The 24,400-nt window shown below is 41.5% G+C and overlaps 1 protein-coding gene across 1 annotated transcript; it reads right to left on the bottom strand.

Moving 5' to 3' along the window:
• Positions 1–1,073: 1,073 nt before the first annotated feature.
• On the bottom strand, positions 1,074–23,956 carry LOC139739281 (ATP-dependent RNA helicase DHX8-like). The gene is made up of 20 exons (XM_071649891.1): positions 23,491–23,956; positions 20,574–20,818; positions 19,682–19,767; positions 17,917–18,451; positions 16,974–17,132; positions 15,798–15,944; positions 14,715–14,900; positions 13,794–13,941; positions 11,489–11,667; positions 10,672–10,866; positions 9,853–10,125; positions 8,953–9,076; positions 7,836–8,017; positions 6,669–6,809; positions 5,737–6,030; positions 4,857–4,985; positions 3,919–4,115; positions 3,302–3,392; positions 2,282–2,370; positions 1,074–1,296 (listed from the first exon to the last, which is right to left on the bottom strand). The coding sequence occupies exons 1-20, from the start codon at positions 23,582–23,584 to the stop codon at positions 1,074–1,076; spliced, it is 3,717 nt and encodes a 1,238-aa protein (XP_071505992.1). The 5' UTR covers positions 23,585–23,956.
• Positions 23,957–24,400: the final 444 nt, after the last annotated feature.

Here is a 24,400-nt window from a genome sequence, read left to right as displayed (position 1 = left end):
AATGATAACACACATCATTAAAATCAATGCAAAAAACCCTGACTCATTACTTCAGGGTCTGAGATACTGTTCAACTATAATTGTCTCAGGTTCTCATGGGTAACAAAATTTATCCAAAAAAAAATAAAAATAAAGAATTATGTAAGTTTCTGTACAGTGTCAAAAATAATTGATACCTCTTTAAATCAAAATCTTGATTTTGTTTTTTTCTTTTTTTCTCCAACACTTTTATACCCAGGCATGTTTCATGTTTCACCAATGAAGATTTACGAGGTGGACATATCAGCACAGGAAAATCACTGCAAAAAATGAATTAATTAATTTCCATTGATGAATAAAGTTCTTTTAATTTTTCTTTGAGAGCTGAAAGATATTTCTGGGACAGGGAGAGAAACTAGAAGGGGGTCTTCAAAAAAAGGCTTTGATCATTTTTAAGGTGAGATCAGTATGAACTTTGACTTTTTAACAGCCATGGGAAGGTTACAAACAGAGGACTTCCCACTAGACGGAAATGACTCCTCCTCTAAGGTAACCATAACTGCAAACCGTTTTGTGGTGAGGAACTCTTTGTGCATGTCCTGTGATGCAATACTGATATGAAAACACCATGTGTGAATGTGTGGTTTAGGAGATCATACCTATATCATGTGAATTTGCATCATAATACTGATACTTACAACAGAAAATGACACTAAAGACTTGTGAAATTTATCTCACTTCAACAAGCGTGGGAAATTGAGGACACAAGCATTTCAACTTCTACAGTATGATGAAAAGAGAGATATAGTAGCAGGTCTGCCAACATTCTCACATCCAAATCAGGGAGATTCCACACAGTAATCTGCAATCTGTGTGTTACGTGCATTTCAGAGGGCGAAAATAATTCCCAAATCAGGGAGATTTTAATATTCTCTTATTCAAACATGAACAGATTTTGACATTTTCAGGGAGACTCCTGCAGAATCAGGGAGACTTGGCAGCACTGCGGTAGATACGTATAAAGAAGAAACAAAAGTCTTTGAAGTTGAGGTAATGGAAGTGGGGGGCTGAAGAAAAGGAGAGAGGATGGGTGTTTAGTTTCTACGCAGCCGCTGTCGGGAGATCCTCCAGGCGTTGGGCTCCTCGTACTTGTTGTAGAGGGGCTCGAGGCGCTGCTGCTTCTTGGCCTTGCTGAGGCGGGTGGGGTCGGAGAAGCGGAAGAAGGAGGCTGCGAGCTCCACAAACCACTTAGGGTCCACCGTGGTCACCTCCCGCATGTACTCCTTGGTGGTGAGGACCAGCTCGTGGTAGATCACCCTGGAGAGAGGGGAAGGGCGTGGGAGAGGGAGGGCATCAACGCATTGCATCACCATAGTAACGGGAGTCACTTAACATGATGGCTGTTTCAGTGATGGGGGCTAAATGCACAAATTGCAAAATCACTTGTAATGCTCATTAGGATTAATTCATTTCTTACAACAGTTTTAGTCTGCAGAAGCCAAATACAAGAATAATATGGGCTATGATTTACAACAGTGATGGAATTCTTAAACAGCTGTTCTGTGATAGTTAAGTCACATGTCATTAATATGACTTTGTGTCTACATGGTGTGATGTATATCCAACTTGACTAGCAATCTCCAAGGCATAAAAACACACAGACTGTCCATCACGATAAGAGTCGAAGTTATATAGATTATACAGGAAATGCATAATGAAAATGACACGACCAGCAGCACCTTGTTATGCTACAAATGTGGTAACTCTTTATGCACATGCACATGCATTTAATGTCAACCATTCAACAAACAGGAATGTTTTTCAACAACCTCAGTAACAGCTATATCTGCATTCCAGTCACTACTCTCGACTACACTTGAGAGTCAAAATTTCCCCGAATGAATATTCAGGTGTGATGCTTGCCTGAACTGATATCAAAGTATCTCAAATGCATGAGATGACAGCACAATAAAATGCACAAAAGCTTTCTTCATATCTATAAGCTTCATGGTTGCATTCTGCTACAAGTCAGATTGGATTGATAACAAACAAAAATAGATATACATCAGAATTTGCAGCACTGTGATTCGCATGATGCATTTATTACAGGGACAACTAAATGAGAGACACAATGAGAGAGTGAAAAATACCCTGGCTAATGCCTGCATTTCATCTTCTTTGTCATAAATCTTATCAAATAATTTGTACATTCATGAGTTGTAAACCATTACAGAAACTGTCCATCATCCATAAAGAAAATGTATGAACACAACCAGACAAATAACGATCATGGGTAACTTACCAGTCCGGCTGTCTGTTGAAGAGGGCACTGGATGGATGCACGTAGACCACTTGGCTGTCTACCAGAGTGCGGTAGCCTTCTTGTGGATCCTGTAGCCATGGCAACCAACAAAACATGACCTTAATGATGTTCAGTTCTCTAAAATGGCTACAGATACATTCTTTGCAAAACAAGATTGGAGATACTGGATGATATACTGTTGCATATCTTTCTGACAGCACTGTTACAATGATATTACCCAGACCTCCCAACCTTTCTGACTGAAAAAGGGATGAATTTGCTTACAAGTAGGAAAGAAAGAGCAGTTGCCATAGGAGTGTGTAATAAAGTATTCACAAAAAATAGGACATTCCTATTGAAACAAGAGCTGGGAATGGTCAAAATTCAGATTCTCTCCTCCAAATTCAGAATGGTTGGGAAGTCTGCATTACCCATTCCAATTCTCTGAGCACACTTTCTCTTACCCACTACTCAAGAAACTACAACTAATATCCAGTCTTCACATCATATCATCATGCAGATTGCTGATGTAATGATGCCCTTTGTGTATTAACCCGTTGAGGACGAGTACCGAGTATACTCGGGCAGGGGTCTACGGGAAATGCGTATTGTAGCAAAATCAGGCCATTTTCAAGGGGTTAAAATCTTAATGCTTCTGTGATAGAGCAGCAGAAGTACACCAGTCACTGCGAGATTTCTGCTGGCTTGGGTTGAACACTCATGTAGAATGAATTCAACTGCCTCTACTTGAGTTCATTTTACATCCAGCAGCTAGTATGGCAAAGGCATTGTCTGCAAACTATTCTCTGCAAACTCTAGGTTTATAGATATTCACCGAATGATTTCACTAAACACAGAGGGGGGGGGGGGGGGGCAAAAAGGCCACATGTTCCAAAATCACTGTGCTGTCAGTTTCTTAAGTTCATTGAATGACTACTAGTCATCTCAAAAAAAAACCACACACAAACAAAACAAAAAGTAGAGAAACAAGAACTGAGAAACTGATGTTTATAGCTTTACCTTCTTCGCTGCATTCCTGAAGAAACCGCTACAGATAGCTTTCTGGACTTTGGCTGTGTTTTTCCCACAGGTAACAACATCCAGTTTGTGTCTGGAGAAAGGGATCATAGAGCAGCGAGATACATTTGTACGGAAAACATGGCATAGTGATATTTAATATTCATTCTCACAATGTGTTCATAATGATTCCAGTTCAACATTTCCCATCATATCACCTCAAGAAATAATTCAAGGCTTTAGTGTCACGAAGAAAAGATTATGGTGTAATGTTTTCGTCCCTTCTTTTCCACATTTTCTTTCCTTTTTTTTAAGTTTGGTCTGAAAAAAAAAAGAAACAACAGCAACATTTGCTAGAAACTATGAAGGACAGACCATCTGTGGAGGGTATGTGTTTTAAAAATGTTAGAACACAAAGTACTACATCTCACATCACTATAAAGAGACAAAGAAGCTCCTAATTCCTGGCCAAAGCTCCACCTTGGACTGCAACCTAGAGACATCATCACTCAACATCATTTGATGTGGTGAACCCCTTTCTGTGGTCAATATTATTAATCTGATTCAAGCACACTTGTACAGTGGATGGAGTGTCACGGCTGCAAGAATGGTTCCATTACCTGTCCATGATGCCAAGGAGTTGCTTGCGAACGTCCTGGGCCCTGCGCAGCGTGCGCGCCTGGACAAAGTTCTCAAAGCACCAGGGGTTGGAGAACTTGTTGTTCTTCCAGGAGTTATAGACGGCCAGGAGGGTCAGGTGATCACCCTCGGGCTGGTGGAACTTGGCCTTACGCTGGTCAGCCAGCCCTTGCTTGTCCTTTGAAAAAAAATAATAAACACCAAAAATTCATACAATCACACTTATACGTCTCAAAATAGGGACAATGTGTAAGACTATACTCTGACTTATTTCTTTCTTTTCCAGTAACTTTCCATCAGGAGTCCTTTCCTGATCTGTACTGCAACATACCAGGTTAAAACAAAAACAAAAACAAAAACAAAAACAAAAACAAAACAAAACTAGAAGTAGGAACTCACTGCTTAAAGGGCAGCAGCACTACTAATTGTGCTGAAGCTATCAAATGGCAGTAACACAATGTGAGCGGAAAAATATGCTAACTGCCTCCACTTTTGAGTATCTTCTGTTTCAGACATAGTTGAATTGATAAATTTGTGAGTCTCCAGGAAGACATGCAACATAAGTAAAGAGGATTTTTTTGCAGAGACAGAGAGTGCTGTTATGACAAAATATTTCTTGCTGTACCTCCTAATTGGTAAAATCCTTTATAATATCTGTATAACAGATGACATAAGGGATAGACACATTTTGGTGTCTCTGTTTAAAAAAACACACACACACAAAAAAAACACACAAATGAAACAGTCTAGGTACGAAGTAAGCACACATTCTACTTCTTCTTCTTCTAATTCTACTTCTGATCAATACTCAACAGGATCCATAACTTTGAATGTACCATTGACGGGATTAGGCATACCACTGGGTGGCACAAATCTGCACAAGCTCCATACAACAAAGAGCGGATGACACCACAAGTACCTTTGGTCTGTAGAAGACATTCTGCACGGAGAGCATGGAGACCACGGTGAGGATCTCCTCGCTGCAGCCCAGGTGGACCGACATGATCAGAACTTTGGACAGCATAGGCTCCAACGGGAATTCAGCCATCTGGATGGGGCGAGGGGAGGGGGGACAGAGGGGGTAAAATTATAGGTTGTGTAGTCTCATCATCACAGACATGTTTGATTGAATACTGTTCACCAAGCCAACCCCTTAATTGATGGTTTGCCCACCTTATATACATACTATTAAGAGAGAGCCATTGTGAAATTTGAAGTGTCAACTTTCGTTGGCTATGACATTTGCAATGCATGGCAATTTTAAAAAAAAAAAGGTTGAGATTTAATAAGCATGGAAATGATAAATTACAACCCTTTATTCATTTGTTGGCATGGCCTCGAAAAGAAGAATAGAACCCATTTATTTTATAAATCATAATACTTTCAGTAACATGGAGACATAATCATTACCACTGACACTCAACAGTCCCAACATATCAATTGATTTTACTCTTTGCCCATATACAAGGCAATTTCCACTCTTCTCCAACAACAAAAACAATCACACAATTCAACGAGCGAACCACAGTTAAACATTTAGTCTTACAAACTATGCTACAAGAAATTGTGGCATAGTGGACAGGACTCTTCACTTTCAATGGGAGGTTCAGAGTTCAGATCCCTTCAACTACCTTTGTCCTTTGACAAGACGTTTTCACCCACCACATCCCCTCTCGACGCAGGTGTACAAATGGCTACCTGGCAATGGTAGGGTAATAACAATGACAGGGCCTTCTGGTAGAGCAGTAGAAACAATGGTGAGGCTAGCCTGGATAAAGAATTGAAGGTGCCTGACTCACCCTCCTGCCCAGCTTGGTAAGCAGCCCCTCATCGTCAAGGGCACTGAGCGAGTGCAGCTGTTCCATGGCCGTGATCAGAGTCTCCGTGGGCGGCGCGTCCATGAAGTCAAAGGCGAGCAGGTCGTTGATGCCCATGGCTTTGAGGGAGAGAAGGGTGCTGGCAAGATTGGTGCGCTGGATCTCGGGCACCGCCGTGGGCAGCATCTCGTCGCGGTACGCCCTCTCGGTGTACAGTCGGTAGCATTTGCCCGGGCCTGTGCGGCCGGCCCGCCCGGCCCTCTGCTTGGCTTGGGCCTGAGAGAAGTTTGCATGTCGGGAGAGGGAAGGTTTGCTGAGTTGATAGTAATACAAACTAAGGAAACGGAGCATCATAACTTGCAGCACTATATTTGATCTTCTCAGGCCTGTAATCCTTAAAGGCAGTGTCCCAAACATGATAGCCAGACAAGATATTTCACTTACAATACATTAGTAGTAAACATTTAACACAAAAACTATATACAAGCACACACACATACACACCTAACACATACATAATTTCTATTTACCTATGCTCTACATTACATCACAGTTGATCACTAGAAGTATCTAGAGTAGATAAGGGAAGTTGAATAACATCTTTCTAAACACACTGAAAACAGCATTTGACATAAATCTAGGGTAATACCTATGCTTAACAGAGGATCTCCATGATAACAGAACATCCCAGAGCTGCAAAATATTGGCAACTCATATCTCAAATATCCAGACACCTATGACATTTTTCCTGGGTTATCAACACAAGTCAGCAAAGCATGTATAAGATTAAGCATCGCTTTACATAAACTCTTCATAAGATATGGACGGAAACAGTGGTTCGATCGCTATGCAAGATGAGAGCTACATTGTATGTATCATGTTCTGGTTATGTCTTCATAACACAGATACCTCACCTGTGAAATTGGTGTAACAACGAGCTGATCCATGCCAGTCTTGGAGTTGTAGACTTTCTGCTTCACAAATCCTGGGTCTACCACGTAGTAAATGCCGTCGATGGTGAGGGACGTTTCGGCAATGTTGGTCGCTATGACAACCTGCAGATGACAACAAGTCATAATGCCATCATAGGACTTAGCCGAATTGCTAATATATGTTTCCGTTGTTGTTGAACAAAGAAATGTTGTACAGGTTTGATTTGAGCTGTATTTTCATCCAACAAATATGTACAGATGAAAAAAAAAAGAATTCTATCAATAAGATTTTGGCAATGATAACAGAAATATAGATCTAGCAGGAATAGCTCTTGCTTGCATGTGTTGAATACCAGGATGCACAACACTTCTATCTCACTTGTTGTCAGTTGAAAAAGCACACCACTCCATGACATTAAACACAAATTAAACATAAAGGCCCAAATTTACATAGTTTACATTTAGACAATGATTTATGCAAATTCCTTCTGCATAAATATGATTGCATATACATGCAAACAGACGTCCAGTTTCAAACACATGTTGATACGTGCATGTCAGAGGTACACCTACAATGTATTTCTCATTTATTTCAGATCATGGTTTAAATTTAAGCCACCTTCATGAATTCAGGCCAAAAATACAGCCAAGTGAGGATCCCATATAATTGAATAACTAAAATGGGTCTGACCTTAGGATGAGACCTAACCAGTTGGGATACATTTTTTTTTTTTGTTCGTTTTGTTTTTTGAGATCACATTTTAATTGACAGACCATGTCTGTATGATTTTCAGGAGCCGATAGGTCCAATTACAGTCACTGGGGAATGAACAGAGTCCCTACAGTGTAGTAAATGAGCAAGATAACCCTTTACTGCAGGTTTGTACATGTAGATGAAACAAACTCATTCTGCCACTTTTACATTTACAAATTGTACTACAAATCTCCTGAACAATAAGAAAACAGGTAAAGAATTCAGAACTAGGAGAGAAGGAAAATCGGTCAATCCCAACACTTTTCTCACATCCTTGCAAGAGAGTCTCTATTCTGCATATTCATAGAGATAAAAATGCATAATCAAATAGTCTGAAGTCATGCATAAAAGAGCAAAGAGGAACAATGTAGCGCATAGTCATGAGGACCACTAACCTTCCTGCTGCCGGGCGGGGCAGGGTCAAAGATCCTGGTCTGCATCTCGCTGGGGAGGGCGGAGTAGACCGGGAGGATGATCAGCTCCGGAACCTCGGGGCCCAGCGACTTCATCCTCTCGAAGAGGATCTCGCATGCCGTGTCGATCTCCTCTTGACCCGTCAGGAAGAGCAGGATGTCCCCTTTGGGGTGCAGAGGATGATGGGAGAGAGGAACGTGGACCACGAGTGGGATGCAGGTGGCAGCCGATCGGAGGGAATTTGAACAGGATCACAACAATTAGTTTGTAACTGGGAAGTTTGGCTATGATGAACTCTTTTTGTCCAGTCAGAAGACGTGATGATTACCACGAAAACATTAAGGCGACTAAAACCCACTGGCCAACGCAGGTTGGGCAACCAAAACTCATGGTCAAGGAAGACAAATGAATGGGCTCTTGACCCCTGAAGCATGCGGCCCTTGCCCAATGCCCACCTGGGCTGGTGGGAGAAGTATCTTTGATAGTCATGTGATATTTGAAAACTTGCCAGTCTTAAGAGTCTTCATTCTTGTGTCTACTCTCACAATCCTAGTACCTTATTCATATAAACGAATACACTTTGTCAAAATATAGGTACATGCACCCTTGAACAGTGCAAGGACAATGCTGAAACTCAAACTCGGTTTGAAAGGAAAATTACTAATATTCTCATGGATGCATGGTGATATTAATCTCCATGCACTTTCTAGTATACCAGCACATATACTTAATATCAGTGGTGGTTATACTAAAAGATGGAGATGACTTATTTGCACAATCATTGCCCTTCTTTACCAAAAATCAGTCATAATAATCATTACCATACACAGTTAATTATCATCATGACTATATTCATTGTGGAATCTGCCACTTTACATAGGTAACTAATTCAATGACATGTCTATCACTCATGTTTAAAAAACAACAACAACATCGTTTTCATTACCACTGCTACGCTACATAGTATGCTTCTGCCAAAGTCACCGTTTTCATTCAATAGCCATCACCACCGCCCTCCTCCTCAACAACATTATGACTGACATGCACACAGACACAGACACAAAAATAGATAAGCCAGACTTGTTCTTCTCATCCTACCTGGAGGTTCTGTGAGATGAATTTGCATGACCGTGATGAGGGAGGCATCAAGATAATCCGTCTCTGGTTCCTTCGTATACAGGACCTCCACGGGGAATGTGCGGCCAGGAATGGTGAAGATTGGCTGCAGGTGTGAACAAGATTATGATTGTTCTCATCTTTTATGCTACTCCTTTTTTTTTATAATGTGTAGGCAACATACTGGGTGGTGGTTTCAAATTTGCAAATTTTGTAAGTTGAATATCATTCACACACACACAAAAAAAAAAACCAACACCACATAAAAATATCAAACCTTGTAAAAGAAATGCACTGTATACTGTCTCCACAGTTGAAATCTAAACTTTGCTTTTCAAAAAAATAGAGGATAATGCTCCGATTGACTTAAAGAGATACTAGCACTCTTTTTGAAAGACAGTGTTTCCAACATCTTTATAAGCCCCTGGATGGGACTTGCTACATTCAAGCATGAGACAGACAAAATTTTGAGTTAAAAAGAAGAGTGCTTATTAGATGCCGGTGTTAGATATGTTTAAAAAACTTTGAGCATTATCAGTATTATTATATAATTTCATTGCATTGTTATTGTCAGAATCAAGTAAATAGAAGTACTATCATCATCACAACCGCAATCATTATCATCATCATCATCATCATCATCATCATCATCATCATCATCATCATCATCGTCGTCTCCACCATCACTATCACCATCATTGTCGATACCACCATCATCATCACTAATATCATCGCCACCACCGTCACCCTCATCATCACTGTCATCATCACTGTCATCACCATTGTCATCACAATCATCGCCATCATCATCATCATCACAATTATCATCCCCATCATCAGGACAACCAACACAAATCATCGCTCCATGGAATGACTACTAACCGCCTCGAAGAAGTAGGAGGAGAACTTGACGGCATCCAAGGTGGCCGAGGTGACGATGAGCTTGAGGTCGGGCCGCTTGCGGACCGCCTTCTTGAGCAGGCCGAAGAGGACGTCGGTGTGGATCGTCCTCTCATGGGCCTCGTCCAGCATGAGCACAGAGTACTGGCTGAGGTCAGGGTCAATCAGACACTCTCTCAGCAGCATACCATCCGTCATGTACTTGATCTTGGTCTCGGGTGATGTGCAGTCCTCAAAACGGATGGTGTAACCCACCTTGGAGGAGGGGACGGGATTAAAACAAAAATGTGTGACATGATTACAAATATCCACTCAACAAATAGGGATAAATGCACATTACTTGCAATATTACAGCAACTGGACTGACCCACCCTCACAGGGAATTAAAACTTTACACTCAAGGAGGAAAAAAAAAAAGAAAGAAAACTCCACAGAAGTAGATGCAATCTGTAGATCTGTGAGCAAATAACATCATAAACAACTGCATCAGGTAATCCTGTACAGAAAAAAAAAAATCACGTTTAATGAGTGTCCCATCCAAAATGAAAAAAAAAAAAGCAGAAAAATAGAAGCACAAAGTTTTGGTAAACTGAATTTGCTTTTCATTTTGCAGACATGGGCATTTGTGTACCAATTTGAATATATGTTTGAAGAAACTTGTGCTTTGTTGTTTATTGTACACATTCAATAGAGCATGAAAAAAGAAGTCTGCTGTGAAATATTAGATATTCACAATATTTTGGATATTCAAAGCTCTTGTTTGAAGACAGAATTCCGTCTGTTTGAATTCCAAAGCATTACCTCTTGCCCCAGCCTGCAACCAAATTCCTCCGACACCCTCTTGGCGACAGACATGGCGGCCACTCGGCGGGGCTGGGTGCAGCCAATCTTGCCTCTCACCGTGTAGCCCGACTCGGCGATGTACTGCGTGATCTGCGTGGTTTTCCCGCTGCCGGTCTCACCGATGACAATCAGCATCTGATTATCATCCACTGCCTGTCGGATGCAACAAGAGGAGAATCGGAAAACGAATTGGTCAAATAGTTACACATTGTATAAGCAAGGGGTGGAAGCGTCTTTGTATGGTCTTGTCAACAGACAGGAGGAACCTACCAACATAAGATGCAAAACTCGCCTCTAAGCAACATAGCATGGGTTAACTGCCATGTCTGGTACATGTATGTAGTCAGCAATATTTCATTCTCTGTTCTAGCCCTGATGTGAAATCCAAACGAGATATTCAGTGGACTGGTCTGAAGGCAATCAGACAAGAACAAAATCAGCATATGAGCGCAACACTAATTACATATTATCATGTGGCAGTAACAGTTACACAGTGTATGTGTACATCAAAAAGAGTGCTTTCTAGAGAAATGAGTCTTCAAAATTAAGCTAAATGAACTATTGTATGAAATATGATGTAACGACTGCTGGCAAATAACCTTCAGACATTTTTTCCATACTGTGCACGTTTCACAAAGGACCTTGGAACACACACGTTTTGATCAGTTTTGGGCATAGTTCTCCTACGAAGACAGTTGTGTATACCACTGCATACAATCCCAAAACAAGTATGCATTAACGATGAATTGAGGGTCTCCTCGTTTCAAGGCCTTGCCTGAACTAGCTGCACTTTGAGCCTGAAGATGGGCAAGCTCTGTCGCTGCTCCACGATGGACAGCTTGGTCTTCTTGCCGTAGGACGCCTTGTTCCCTCCGAACGCCGACTTCTTCCACTCCGGAAGCTCCTGGCTGCTCATGCCGGCCTTGCGGATGTTCTCCACCAGCGTTCTCTCACCTGTGGGTTTAGAGTTAGAGGCGAACAGATTGACACAGAGACAAAAACAAATCAAAATGGTCGACATTATGAAGTCAAGCAAGGGTTTGAAATGGAGCAAGGTGAGAAATGATGGAGCCAGACTACAAAAAAAAACAACAAGAGACCCGCGGGTCACGCGCTCACCTGAGTATCGCAATTTCACCTTCCATGCATTCTTGCACACTCTTACCTGAGAACATTGGAAACTTACATAGGTCTGCATATGGATCCCCCCCCCCCTCCCCTCAACTCCAGGGAGTGGGGGGCAGGCAGCCCTGGATCTGCAATGAACAAACTTGGAACTACAGTCATCAATGTACAAACTCATGTTATTAACTTTGCTTTATCATTCCTTGTTCTAGAGTAGAAGATTTTAAATATTCCTTAATGTGGGGGGGGGGGGGGCCTCTAGGGGCCCCCCAAGAGGGACATGGTGCCCATTTGAAGTAATCGAGATTCTATCCCCCTAGAGATGCTACCTGCTAAGTTTGGTCAAAATTCATCATGAGGTTTTCAAGAAGAAGATGAACATGTACAATTCAGGCCCCATTAGGACCCATCCCACTCCCCTCTCCTGGGTCCCAAGGGGGGGGGGGGGGGGGTACCCCTGATCCTTGAAAAGACAGTCATCAATGTACTAACTCATAGTATTATCTAAGCCCTATCACTTCTGGTTCTAGAGAAGATTTTTAAATATTCCTTAATTTTAGGGGGTTTGGGGCCCCCCTGGGGTCCCCCCAGGTGGGCCATGGTGCCCATTTGAAGTAATTGAGATCCTATCCCCCTAGGGATGCTACCTACCAAGTTTGGTGAAAATCAGACATGGGGATCTCAAAGTGAAGATGAAAATGTACAATTTAGGCCCCATTAGGACCCCTCTAAAGCCCCCTCCCCTGGGTCCCAAGGGGGGCACCCCTGATTCCCCTATGAACAAACTTGAAACTACAGTCATCCATGTACTAACTCATAGTATTAACTAAGCCCTATCACTTCTGGTTCTAGAGAAGAAGATTTTTAAAGATTCCTTAATTTTAGGGGGTTTGGGCCCCCCTGGGGCCCCCCAGGTGGGCCATGGTGCCCATTTGAACAAATTGAGATCCTATCCCCCTAGGGATGCTACCTGCCAAGTTTGGTGAAAATCGGCCATGGGGTTCTCAAGAAGAAGATGAAAATGTAAAAAGTTTACGCACGACGCACGACGGACGACGGACGACGGACGACGGACGACGCACGACGCACGACGCACGACGCACGACGCACGACGGACGCCGGACGAAGAGCGATCGCAATAGCTCACTTGAGCCTTCGGCTCAGGTGAGCTAAAAAAACACTTGCCATCAAAATATGGCATCTTTATTATCAACACAGATCTCTGCATCTTCAGGCAACTGAAAACTGTCATGGCATATGGAGAAAAGACAAGGAGAATCTAAAGGAAGTTGGATATTTGACAATCAATGCAAAAGTTTGAATTTTTAAAATTTTGGTGTTGGAACCGCTAGATGAGGAGACTACTAGAGTTCATGAAATTCTTCTGTCGAAATGTTATCATATTGCAACTGATTGACAAATTGTCCTACATCGACGTAAATAAGCACTGAATTGATCGGTGTTTTAGTAGCAGCCATGATAAAAAATCATGGGCGTACATACTCGAGCAGGATTTGAACCTACGACCTCCTGCGTGGAATTCTCTTCCTATTTTCTCTATATTGTTGTCCACTTACACGTCATAACCTCTAGTAGTCTCCTCACCCAGCGGTTCCAACACCAAATCTTTAAAAATTCATAACTTTTGCATCAATTGTTTGATTTTTCTCAAATTTTCACTGATGTGTTCTACTAATGTTGCTGCTTTAACTCAATCCACATTTCTCTTTGGGTTTGGATTCCCTTTAATGTTTTCTATGCTTTTTAGCAGGTTAAATTGCAAACATCTTGAATTGACAAGAATGGAGTTAATTCCTTTTGCGATCAAACTCTTCTTGTTTTCATCAATCATTGCTACTAAATCTTGTTATGTCATAAGACTCTGATGTGCTAGTGTACATTATGTATTTGATAACGGAACGTGACCATAAGAAAAGACTCTATGGACCACTCACTTTCCGGCATGGGGTCGATCCAGTTCTTGTTCATCCCTGTTGGGATGTTCTCCTGCGCTGCCCTCTCGGTAGCCTGCTTCATTTCTCGTCGCTCCTTGGCGAGGGCGCTCTGCATCATGGCTGCCTTGGAAAGTGTCCCATCAGGGTTCTAAAAAAATAGGTTGTAGGGAGTTATGGTCTCAGTTAGTCAATCAACAAATAACCATCCTGACTGCAAGTGCTACACATTGTAGATGTATGCGATTTACTGGCACTACTTCAAATAAGCATTGCATTAATTCTATAGTATTAGTATTACACAAATTACAAATTTTGATGACATTTAGGAAGAAGTACTGTAAAATAGGGAATGCTCCCGTGCATTCTAATTTCACAAATTTCGCGAGCGGCAACATTCGTGAAATTAAAATGCACGCAAAAGTTCTTGTCTACACAATATGCATTGGATGCCAGTGGTAAGGCATGAAAATTTCATGCTGCGAGAAAGGCCGTTGGCTCCAATTCATGCAATTTTCATGCCCCAAATATATCATGTTTTACAGTACATCCTGAATCAGTTTTCTTCTGTAAGATTGTCTGATTCAGAGAAAGAAAGATGTGACATAATTTGAACAGAGAGCATACATGTGCAGAGCCTAACACTTTTTACAAAACAACAACATTACAGTATAATCTTTTCGAAATGTAACATCATTGTGACCGAGTTTGAAATTGTGCATCCTCAAAAAAAAAAAAAAAAAAAATAAAAAATTCGGGGTGGCAGATGTTTTTTAATCCAACACTTGATGGAGTACCAACAGCCAGGTTGCAATATTAAACTTAATGCCATCATGTTGCAGGTAGCATAGATTTTCCAAACCAAGTCGCACAACCAACATCTTAGCAAATCCATGTAGGGGCAATCGTTTCCTCTGGACTCACTTTGACAATCCTGACTGGGCTGAGGTCAACGCTCTGCCGGCCGTGACCCCTGAGGAAAGGCGGGTCCTCCTCTCTCAGCTCAATCTCCACCTCCTCGTCTGAGTTATCATCCTCCTTGGCCAGAATCCCGAGGGTGTCATCAAAGTCTGGCAGGTCTGCCTTGTCAATGCAGTTTGCTGCCATCATCTGTAGGTCATCAGCAAAAAATACAATATCACAACATTTTATGGACTTCATCAGGAGAAAGACTATACTGTATACCACTTTACAAATATGTCTGCTTGCAACCTGCATGAACAGTATGTTGCACAGCTCATAGTCCACACAACTTAACAGGGGTTGATGTACCACAAGAGTATGAATGTTTTGATCCTGATGAAATTTCTATGAGAATGAGGCAAAAGTCAGACTTTGGCCTTTGAATTTCAGCAAGGTAAAACCAACAACCTTATCATTCCTACAAAAGGCTGCTTACTGCTTTGACAAGTCAGAAAGTCTCAGCATTTCTCTGTCAGTGGGGAAGGGGGCATGTAATGTGAAATCCATATTTTACAATCTACTTTAGCAAGAAAATGCAGATTTTCTCTTTTTTTTTTGTACCAATGCTGTCATGTTTGCTTGAAAGAGTGCAGAGAATCAGGAAAGTTTGTGACAATTTTTCTAATTGTTAGTTTCAAAACCTTACAAATTCATTTCTATTGCACATTCAAAATGGTGACCCGCTTTAGGTGAGTTACAATGCTAAACCTTTTCCTGGGGATTCATCACAGAGACCACAAGCAAACTTGAAACTAACATAAAACTGGCAAGCAAACAAGTATCTTGGATGTTACAAGGAATGAATAATAGGAGTAACATAAAAACACTGAAATGTGCAGGAGGTACAGCAGAAGTCATGGGTGTGAGGTGATGTAGCACCCATGACCATGGGTTGGGAATGGTTCCTTATGGTCAAGGAATGGTCGAGAGTGGTTGACTGATGGACTAAAAATAATAAAAAGACAACATTATACACAAATGCAAACACAAATAAAGGAGAGGAAGAGAGAGAGAAAGGGCCTCCATGGTTGTTTGATCACGAACCTGTTTGAGTTCCCACTTCTCCGGGGATGTCACCCTCTGCACTCTCTTGCGGATGGCCACGTCATCGGAGTCCGGGGGGTTGACGAGGGGTAGGTCAGGAGGACGATAGGGGTTGATTCCCTCCTCCTCATTGGTCTCTGGTGCACTCTGAATACACAGAAAAAGTCAGACACAATGAAGAACTAGCTTCATAGATGGATAAACAAGGCACTTTGGTGATGAAGTTTCCAAGGGCAACAGTCTCCAGGCCTACTGAGCGATTGTTGGACAGGTGCACTGTTGCTTTTCATCTCCAACCTACAAATTTGTCTCATCACATGCAGCCACACTATCAAATTAATTTAGCTGACTAATTGCTATGATTCCACTCATATACCCAGAAAGAGCTTATAGTGCGACACACCTTTAGAAATACTATCAGGGCAATTACCCCCGATGACAATTACCCCATGGCTAAATACTGATTAGTAATAAGGTTAGAGTAAAGATTAGGGTTGGAGTTAGGTTTAGGGTTAGGGTTAAGGTCAGGGGAAGGGTCCGGGGTAATCGTCCAAGGGGTAATTGCCCTATTAAAACCCCTTTTAGAAATGTTTCTGCCACTGCTACACTGTAGGTCAGTAATGTGCAAATACTAAAAGGATGTGTTTAGTCAAATGGAACAAACAAAATGAAAACAAATCATTTAGTACCTTTATCAGCATTACCATTTCAGTCTTCTTGGATCACAAACAAGGTGTTGTAGTCAATGGTCACATCTTGTATAGAAATACATGTGTCATACTTGTAAGAAACGTAAACTTTGTAGTGATTATATAATTTATCTACAGTTGTACATAATCACTGATGTATATGAGTACAAAATCTGCAATGAATAGGACCTTGAGCTATAACACAGATACACATAGCTGAAACCATATCAATTAATGAAAATGGCTAGGTGCAAAATACACCATGTTGTACAATCTATGTTACCTAGATACATTTAAATGATACACTGATTACTTAAAGCTGCTCTATAATATCTTACTTTGGTAATATTGTATGACTGCAATAGATCTTCTGACTGTCCCATTTTCCTTCACTTTACTCCATCTATCAAAGTCAATTGCTTTTGCTGCAAGACTGTCATAGAAACTTCTAGAGCAGAATGGTCACTCAAAACTGATCAATCTTTACCTTGGCCTTGATGGGATTGAGATCTTCCCCTGTGCTCTGGTCCACATCTTTCATGGACAGGCGGATCTTGGTCCCGGCAATGGACAGCACTTTGACCTTCACCTGCTGACCTCTTGACACCACATCGTTCACATCAGCGACCCGACCCTCTCTCCGAAGCTGTAACAAACATAATAGAATTTAGATGAATAAAGTGTGAATAGTTTTAGATGCTATCATGTTGCCCTGCTTTGCAACCATCTTAAGTTCTTTGTTGCTAAAGAGCTAAACAAAGCCAAAAGCCATTTGTCATTGCTGATGTTCTGTCCTTTGCAAAAGAAGCTACATGTATTTCACACAAAATTTCAAAAGTATTCTGATGCAACATGTAACTCTTAAATTAATGTTATTGAGAAAAGATACTGAGGAGAAAAGCATAATAGCATTTTAAGACTTAAGTGAAAAATAATGTCAAGGACATACATAGTTCACAGGATCACTGTTATCATAATCATTGCCATATCATGACAATCATTATCGAAATCATTACTACCAAAATCTGTCACTATCACCATCTTTAGCATCATCATTAGTCAGTGCTTGCATCATCACTGTTTATGATAGTAATCTGCTCTGATAGACATGGCAACACCAATATCTAATGCAGCAAGATTGATAACTTGATACCTCGTATCTTTCCACAATGTCTCAATGCTCCATCAACAAAAGACTACTCAAATTAGAAATAACATAATTCCAATGGTAGCAGAAAGAATTGATTTTCAAATGAACTTCAATGAATAGAACTGAATCACACAATCAAAATGATATACGCTTCCACGTAAACAGAACATAAATTAAGATAATTAAGGGATTCTGAAGTATTTCATATTTTTTACAAAGCATTGATATTTTTTGCAACTACATTCATAAATTTGACGTAGTGAAGACGTTTGTGACCTACCTCAGATATGTGGACAAGCCCTTCACATCTCCGCCTGAGTGAAAGTTGCACAAAACACCCATAATGCATCACGCTCGTCACTTTCCCATCATATATCTCCCCAACCTCTGGCTCCAGGGAAGGGGGACGATCTACAAACTTGTCATTGTATTTGTCCTTCCCCTTGTCAGCCTCATTGTCCTTCCCATCATCCCGGTCCCGGTACTTTCGCTTGTCCCGGTCCCGGTCCCTGCTGCGGCTGCGGCTTCGATTTCTACGGCTCCTGTCCCGCTCCCTGTCCCTGCTCCTGCTTCGGCTCCGTCTGCGATCCCGTTCCCGGCTGCGGGAACGGGAACGTGACCTCCTCTTCCTCCTGTCCCTGTCCCGATCTCTGTCCCGATCCCTGTCCCTGTCCCGGTCCCTGTCCCTGTCTCTGTGCTTGTGTTTGCTCTTGTGCGATTTGTCCCGCTTGTGATCAGGGCTGCCACTCCTACTCCTGCTCCTGCTTTTCTTTTTGACAGATTTCTTCGAATCCTCCCCCTCTGGCTCTTGTTTTCTGAAAGAGCACACAAACAAAGGTACTCAGATGTAAATGTCATGCACAGTTGGATCTAAAATAGACGAAACAAAAATGATATGAAATATGGGATACATAATGTGTGAAAGAGGAAAAATGAGCATGTGCAATGAATATGTATGAAAAGTCATGTTACACTTCCATACTTTTGCTAACATGGTGTGTGCACACACCATGTAGTTGCTGCCCCAGTGACAAAAGAAAATACACGAGTATTCATATTTATTTCAAAATAACAATGATCAACTTGCAATTTGGGCTTATATAATATAATAAGAAATGGCGATCTAGCATGAAAACAATCTAATATCATATAAATGCACGAATCAGCAACCATGGGCAGCTAAGGTCCAATAAGCTTGAGTCTATTCAATCAGCAAAGCAAAGCTTCAGTCATGTCAAAGTTTTTGTTTGGGACAATTTTCTCAAGCCCAGACCAAGGCCTCTGGTCTTTACTATGATATCAAAGTCTCACATGATTTTCAAATCAGAACCAACTGGTCATTTCATTCTAAAGTTCAAACACCAAGTACAATGTGTACGATGTCAGAGGAAAGAATGTCATAATTTCTGTTTCAAGGTCCGTATCAGGTCCACTACTGCTGAACTGTATACAATATTTATCCCATGGTGCTTCTATATGAAATTTATGAATTTATCAGTCAAATGATAAGCACAAGATTATGAACATACGCAAAGTACATGTAACCCAAATATAGCACAGGTGCATTGTAGTGTATACTCCTCAAGTGGAGAAAACTGTGAACTTCACTGCTTCAAAAGGGATGATACTTCCTGAATTAGTAAATCGTAGGTCTATCACTGCAGATCCCAATCACAAATCTAATCACAAGCCAAATTGTCTCAAAATCTTGATGATATACAGCATTACATGCAGCATGTACACAGTGTGAAGTACAAGCACACAGTACAGATACTTCACACCACACTGACAAAGCTGGCTACTACATGTTTGGACATTTCTCATCTCCAAGGCTCTGCTTTGCAAGACACTGTAATGATAGTCACTAGTACTATTGCTATTAAAAAACAAAAAACAAAACAAAAAACAAAACAAAACTATCATTTACTTTCCAACCACTGTCAATATTACTGTTTTTGATATACATGCTCTGTATATGTACAGTGTAATTAGCAGACCTGTCTACTGATATCCACAGTGATCAATAGTTATATTACAATACTCACATGACACCTGCAATGTGTTTTGGCATGAGTGCTTCCAGCTCATCCATAGCATCCAGGGCTATCTGTTTATCCTCAGCCAACATGTTCTGGGGAAATAATAGGAGAGAAAAACATCCTCACTTAATACTGATATCATTTGCATTCAAACACAGCAGAAATGCAACAGATGGCTAAAAGACTCAGAAAATAAGGGACCAAAGTAAAGCAATCACTAAATTTTCCTGAAAACTTTGCGAACAAGTTCAAATGAATACTGTAGTAATTATATTGCTAGCACTTTCTAAATGCTTTGTTTGTTTGTTCATTTTGTCCACTGAATAGTTAACAACCTCAAGAAGAAAGGCAAGCAAAATTACAATGATACATTACTTAAAGCACTGCTGCTCTTGGAAGTACACAGTACTGATGCATTGTAATATACAGTGTATGTACAAACTCTCTAATTTTGATGGATGAAGGACCACTTGCATACTACAACATGTACGTATATCAGCATACGGCTGTGCACTTTGTCATACGTATACATGATAAAACACACTCCAATACACACACAAATAACAAGATTGATGAAAAATAACCCAAAGGATATTGTATTTGAGGCTCAGCATTGTGTCACTTGAGTATGAGACGGGTACATTATACTACATTTGTATTCTTCAATCTTCAGTCATGTGCTGACAGAATTTTGCTAACAGTGTATTCCATTAGACTGCTTCTTTTCTTTTCTCTTTGGACAGTTTGTTTTCCTTGTACCATGCCCAACTGAAGCCACAAATACAATATTTACTTGCACTGCAAAATTCAGGCAAGAAACTCAGATCTCTGGCCATCTACAATTGTATGTGTACGAGCAATATTAATTGTCACATTAACACATTAATCCCATACTCACCGCGACCTCTGGATTGTCCGGCATACACAATCCGGGGAAAGCCTCTCGTTTTTGCTCGGCCTTGGTCTTCGGGGCAGACGCGGCCTCATCTTCATCCTCTTGCGACTTCTTGGGCCTCATGTGTTGGATAAGGCGCAGCAGGTTGGCCGTGAAGGATTCGGGGAAGTCGGCCCCGTTTTCCGCCAGCGCCTCTTTGAAGCTGTCGAGTGTGTCATTCTTGTCTGCAAGGTTGATGATGAACTCAGCTGATGTGGAAGAAACAAGACAAACCAACATGTATCTTGTTAATTCATGACAGAAGCAAACTACAACTGTAAAAATTTGGAGCACAATGTCTTTGGCACCAATCATTCCTCTCCTATTTTTTTCTTCCAAATTAAGCACTACATTGCTGCATGGTTTGTACATTTATATCATACAGTAGAGTCAGTATGTACATCATTTTCATGTTTACTCAAGAGCGACACTCAACATAGGAAAACAAACAAAACACAAAACAAACACAGTGTATAACCAAAAAGTGCATGCAAAGAAGACTGCATTGTATCTTGCATTTTGGCAAGACTTTTTATCAGAAGCGGATCTACATTGTAGAGGGGGGGGGTGGGGGGTTGCAACTCCCCGCCCAAAAAAAAAAAAAAAAAAAAAAAATCTGGGGACCATTTTTTTTTTTAAATCTTATCTTTTTTTTTAAACTTGTAATTTCTAATTTGGCAATGACCTCTATACCAAAAATAGTGGTGTTTTAGATGCAAGAAAACGCCATTTTCACACACAGATTTTCAAAAATTCTCCCTACTGTGGGAGGGGGAACACCCCCCTCCCACACCCTCCCCCCCCCCCCCCTCGCTCGCTCGCTCGCTCCGCTCACTCGGGCTCGGTCGCTACACTCCCTCGCATACCGCCCCAACCCCCCCCCCCCAATACACTGGTATGTACACTTCAGTCCGGGAAACCCGCTCATGAGGACCGCTCCCGCGTATGAGGACTGCCCCCGCCTCATGAGGACCCCGGGGTTCCTCATACTGACCCCGGGGGAAGTCCTCACGAGGACCCCTATTCACTTCTTTTTCATCTCACATCTGACGTATAAATTGTCGCAACTTTGCATGGTCATTTTTTGTTACACACACATGTCCACTATCCATGATGAAAAGAAGAAAAAATCCTATCTGTTTTTTTCTTCAAAAATCGAGTTTTAATCAACCGATGCAGAGCGCCCATCAAAACACGGGCGCCAGCGTGTTCGCAAAATGCCAGACTGCCGCACCTAGCGGCCTGATCTGTCTAAATATTTTCGGTGCTTTTTTCTCCGGGCGCAAATCAGCCTCGTGAAGCTGAAGTCCGACAACTTTTTACACAAATTCGTAACGAGAGAAATGAAAGCAGTACTAACCTGATCTTGTGCATATATTCCAAATTACTATTCCACACTGATAAGGTAGGTGAGTACTCCAGTTTATTAGCAAACTAATCACTTTGTAGGTATGATGGGTTCACTCTCTTCGTCAATTCTGCCGTCCGCTAAACTTTGGGCGCTTTTTCTGGAATCCCGCGATGAGACGTCACATCACATCACGCATCCCCATTAGCACATACACACAGCGCGCAAGTTCGCTCTGAAAATCTCTCAGCTTGCGCGGTGTCTGGATGTGCTGGATGCGTGATGTGATGTGACGTCGCACCGCGGGATGATTCCAGGAAAGCGCCAAAACTGACAAAAATTAGCGGACGGCGCGGAATTGACGAAGGAAGTGAACTCGTCATACCTACAAAGAGATTAGTTTGCTAACAAACTGGAGTACCCACCTACTCTATCAATGTGGAATAGTAATTTGGAATATATGTACAAGATCAGGTTAGTACTGATTTCATTTTTCTCGTTGCGAATTTGTGTGAAAAGATGTCAGACTTCAGCTTCACGAGGCTGATTCGCGCGCGGAGATGTGCGAGCCGCAAAAAAAAGCACCGAAAATAAATTGTATTTAGACGGATCAGGGCCCCGTCTTATAAAGCCTCCAAATCAATCACAAGTCCCCAAATCAATCGCAACTTGCATTGCAGCTCACAAGAAACTTGTGATTGATTTCTATCACAAGTCTTTATAAGACAGGCCCCAGGCCACTAGGTGCGGCAGTCTGGCATAGTGCGAACACGATGGCGCCCGTGTTTTGATGGGCGCTCTGCATCGGTTGATTAAAACTCGACTTTTGAAGAAAAAAACAGATAGGATTTTTTCTTCTTTTCATCATGGATAGTGGACATGTGTGTGTAACAAAAAATCACCGTGCAAAGTTGCGACAATTTATACATCAGATGTAAGATGAAAAAGAAGTGAATAGGGGTCCTCGTGAGGACTTCCCCCCGGGGTCAGTATGAGGAACCCCGGGGTCCTCATGAGGCGGGGGCAGTCCTCATACGCGGGAGCGGTCCTCATGAGCGGGTTTCCCGGACTGAAGTGTACATACATGTACCAGTGTATTGGCACCCGCACCATGGTTCAACCTCGGCCTCCCATTCCATGATTTGGCCTCGCGTATTGTAAATTATACAACGTACACATGCGTACGTAGCGTAGCAGGCAGTCAAATTTTGCGTTGGACAGCGTTGTGGTCGAATCATGGGCAGCATGCGTTAAAGATTTACAGCTGTATTAAAGTGTAGACGGTGCAGCACTATAGTATAGTAGTAGTATGAAAAATTATTGGGGGGGCGCACGCCATGGCATAAGTTAAGGAAGACGTCTTCCATAATTTTACACTGATCTGATGCAAATGATACTTCATTACAACTTAAAAATAAAATAAAGTTTTGTCGACAACATGTAATTTTACAAAGATAAGCTTCACAAATCTTTCCATATGACTGTCGTTTCAGTAAACTGTATGTAGTGTAACATACCAGTAATCTAACTTACCAAGATCTTTGTCGTTGAGTCCCAGGTGATTGTCCAGTTCAGTGCAAACCTTTGAAACCAGCGACAGATGTTCAAGTTTTTCCAACTCATTCATGATGCTGCCGATGAAATACGAATGGTCTCTCTACGGCTACGCCTACAAATAGATTGACAGCGAGTGGGCGAGTCAAATTATTAAACAACTAAGAAAAGCTTTGTCCAACTTCCCTCTACTGTTACTAGTTTTTTTTTTCTCAAAGTATTATCGTTTCAAAACGTGTCCATTTGCTCTGAATGGTGGTGCTGCTGTCATGTCATCATCGTCAGTTCACTGTCTCCCACTGGCTGACACATATCCGAATACCTGGGACTACACGATCTCTTGCATGCCTAGAAAAACATCTATCTTATCAACATACAGAGAGAGTCCGTAGGAGTAAAATTTGTGAACACTTTCCGTCCCGATCAGATAGATGTTTTTGCAGGCCGGTCCTTCTGTAAATTCTTTCGTAATAAATACACATCTACGACTGAACTACAGAAATAATGAAACTGAAAGCCAGAACTTCGATAGCAAGCTTACATGGTAAACTTTACACGAATGAAATGGGCAACGCTCGGTAAACGTACAACGCACCGTACGCACGACGTACCGTACCACCACTGCACTGCTACCAAAGGACGGTGCGGTAACGGTGCACACCAAAAAATCTCTTGGGTGCACACAGTGCGTTGCGCGTGCACGTATATGGAGAGATGGTACATTGTTTACATGACAAGCTGAGTCAGTTGGAAAGTAGACCTATATAGAGCACTTTTATCTTTATTTTTTCTGATTGATTGATTAATGATCGTTGTCTCATTCACTCTATTGTCCATAAAAAAATTGCGTTCTTTTTGATATTGCAAGACATGTACATAGAAATACACA

The sequence above is a fragment of the Diadema antillarum genome, unplaced genomic scaffold (genome assembly GCF_040938485.1).
Source record: "Diadema antillarum isolate AM-2024a unplaced genomic scaffold, OU_Dant_1.0 seq00000792_RagTag, whole genome shotgun sequence".
NCBI lineage: Eukaryota > Metazoa > Echinodermata > Echinoidea > Diadematoida > Diadematidae > Diadema > Diadema antillarum.
Note: the sequence above shows the minus strand (reverse complement) of the source record. Positions and strands in the feature narration are given on the sequence as shown.

What these genes read in the sequence shown, in the direction of transcription:
- LOC139739281 (XM_071649891.1), bottom strand. Translation starts at nt 23,584, where the DNA reads ATGAATGAGTTGGAAAAACTTGAACATCTGTCGCTGGTTTCAAAGGTT. An exon ending in AGAAGTGGGAACTCAAACAG is followed by an intron (nt 14,901 to 15,797) that starts GTTCGTGATCAA and finishes GATGACCTACAG; the next exon opens with ATGATGGCAGCAAACTGCAT. An exon ending in CCCCGCCCGGCAGCAGGAAG is followed by an intron (nt 6,810 to 7,835) that starts GTTAGTGGTCCT and finishes TGTCATCTGCAG; the next exon opens with GTTGTCATAGCGACCAACAT.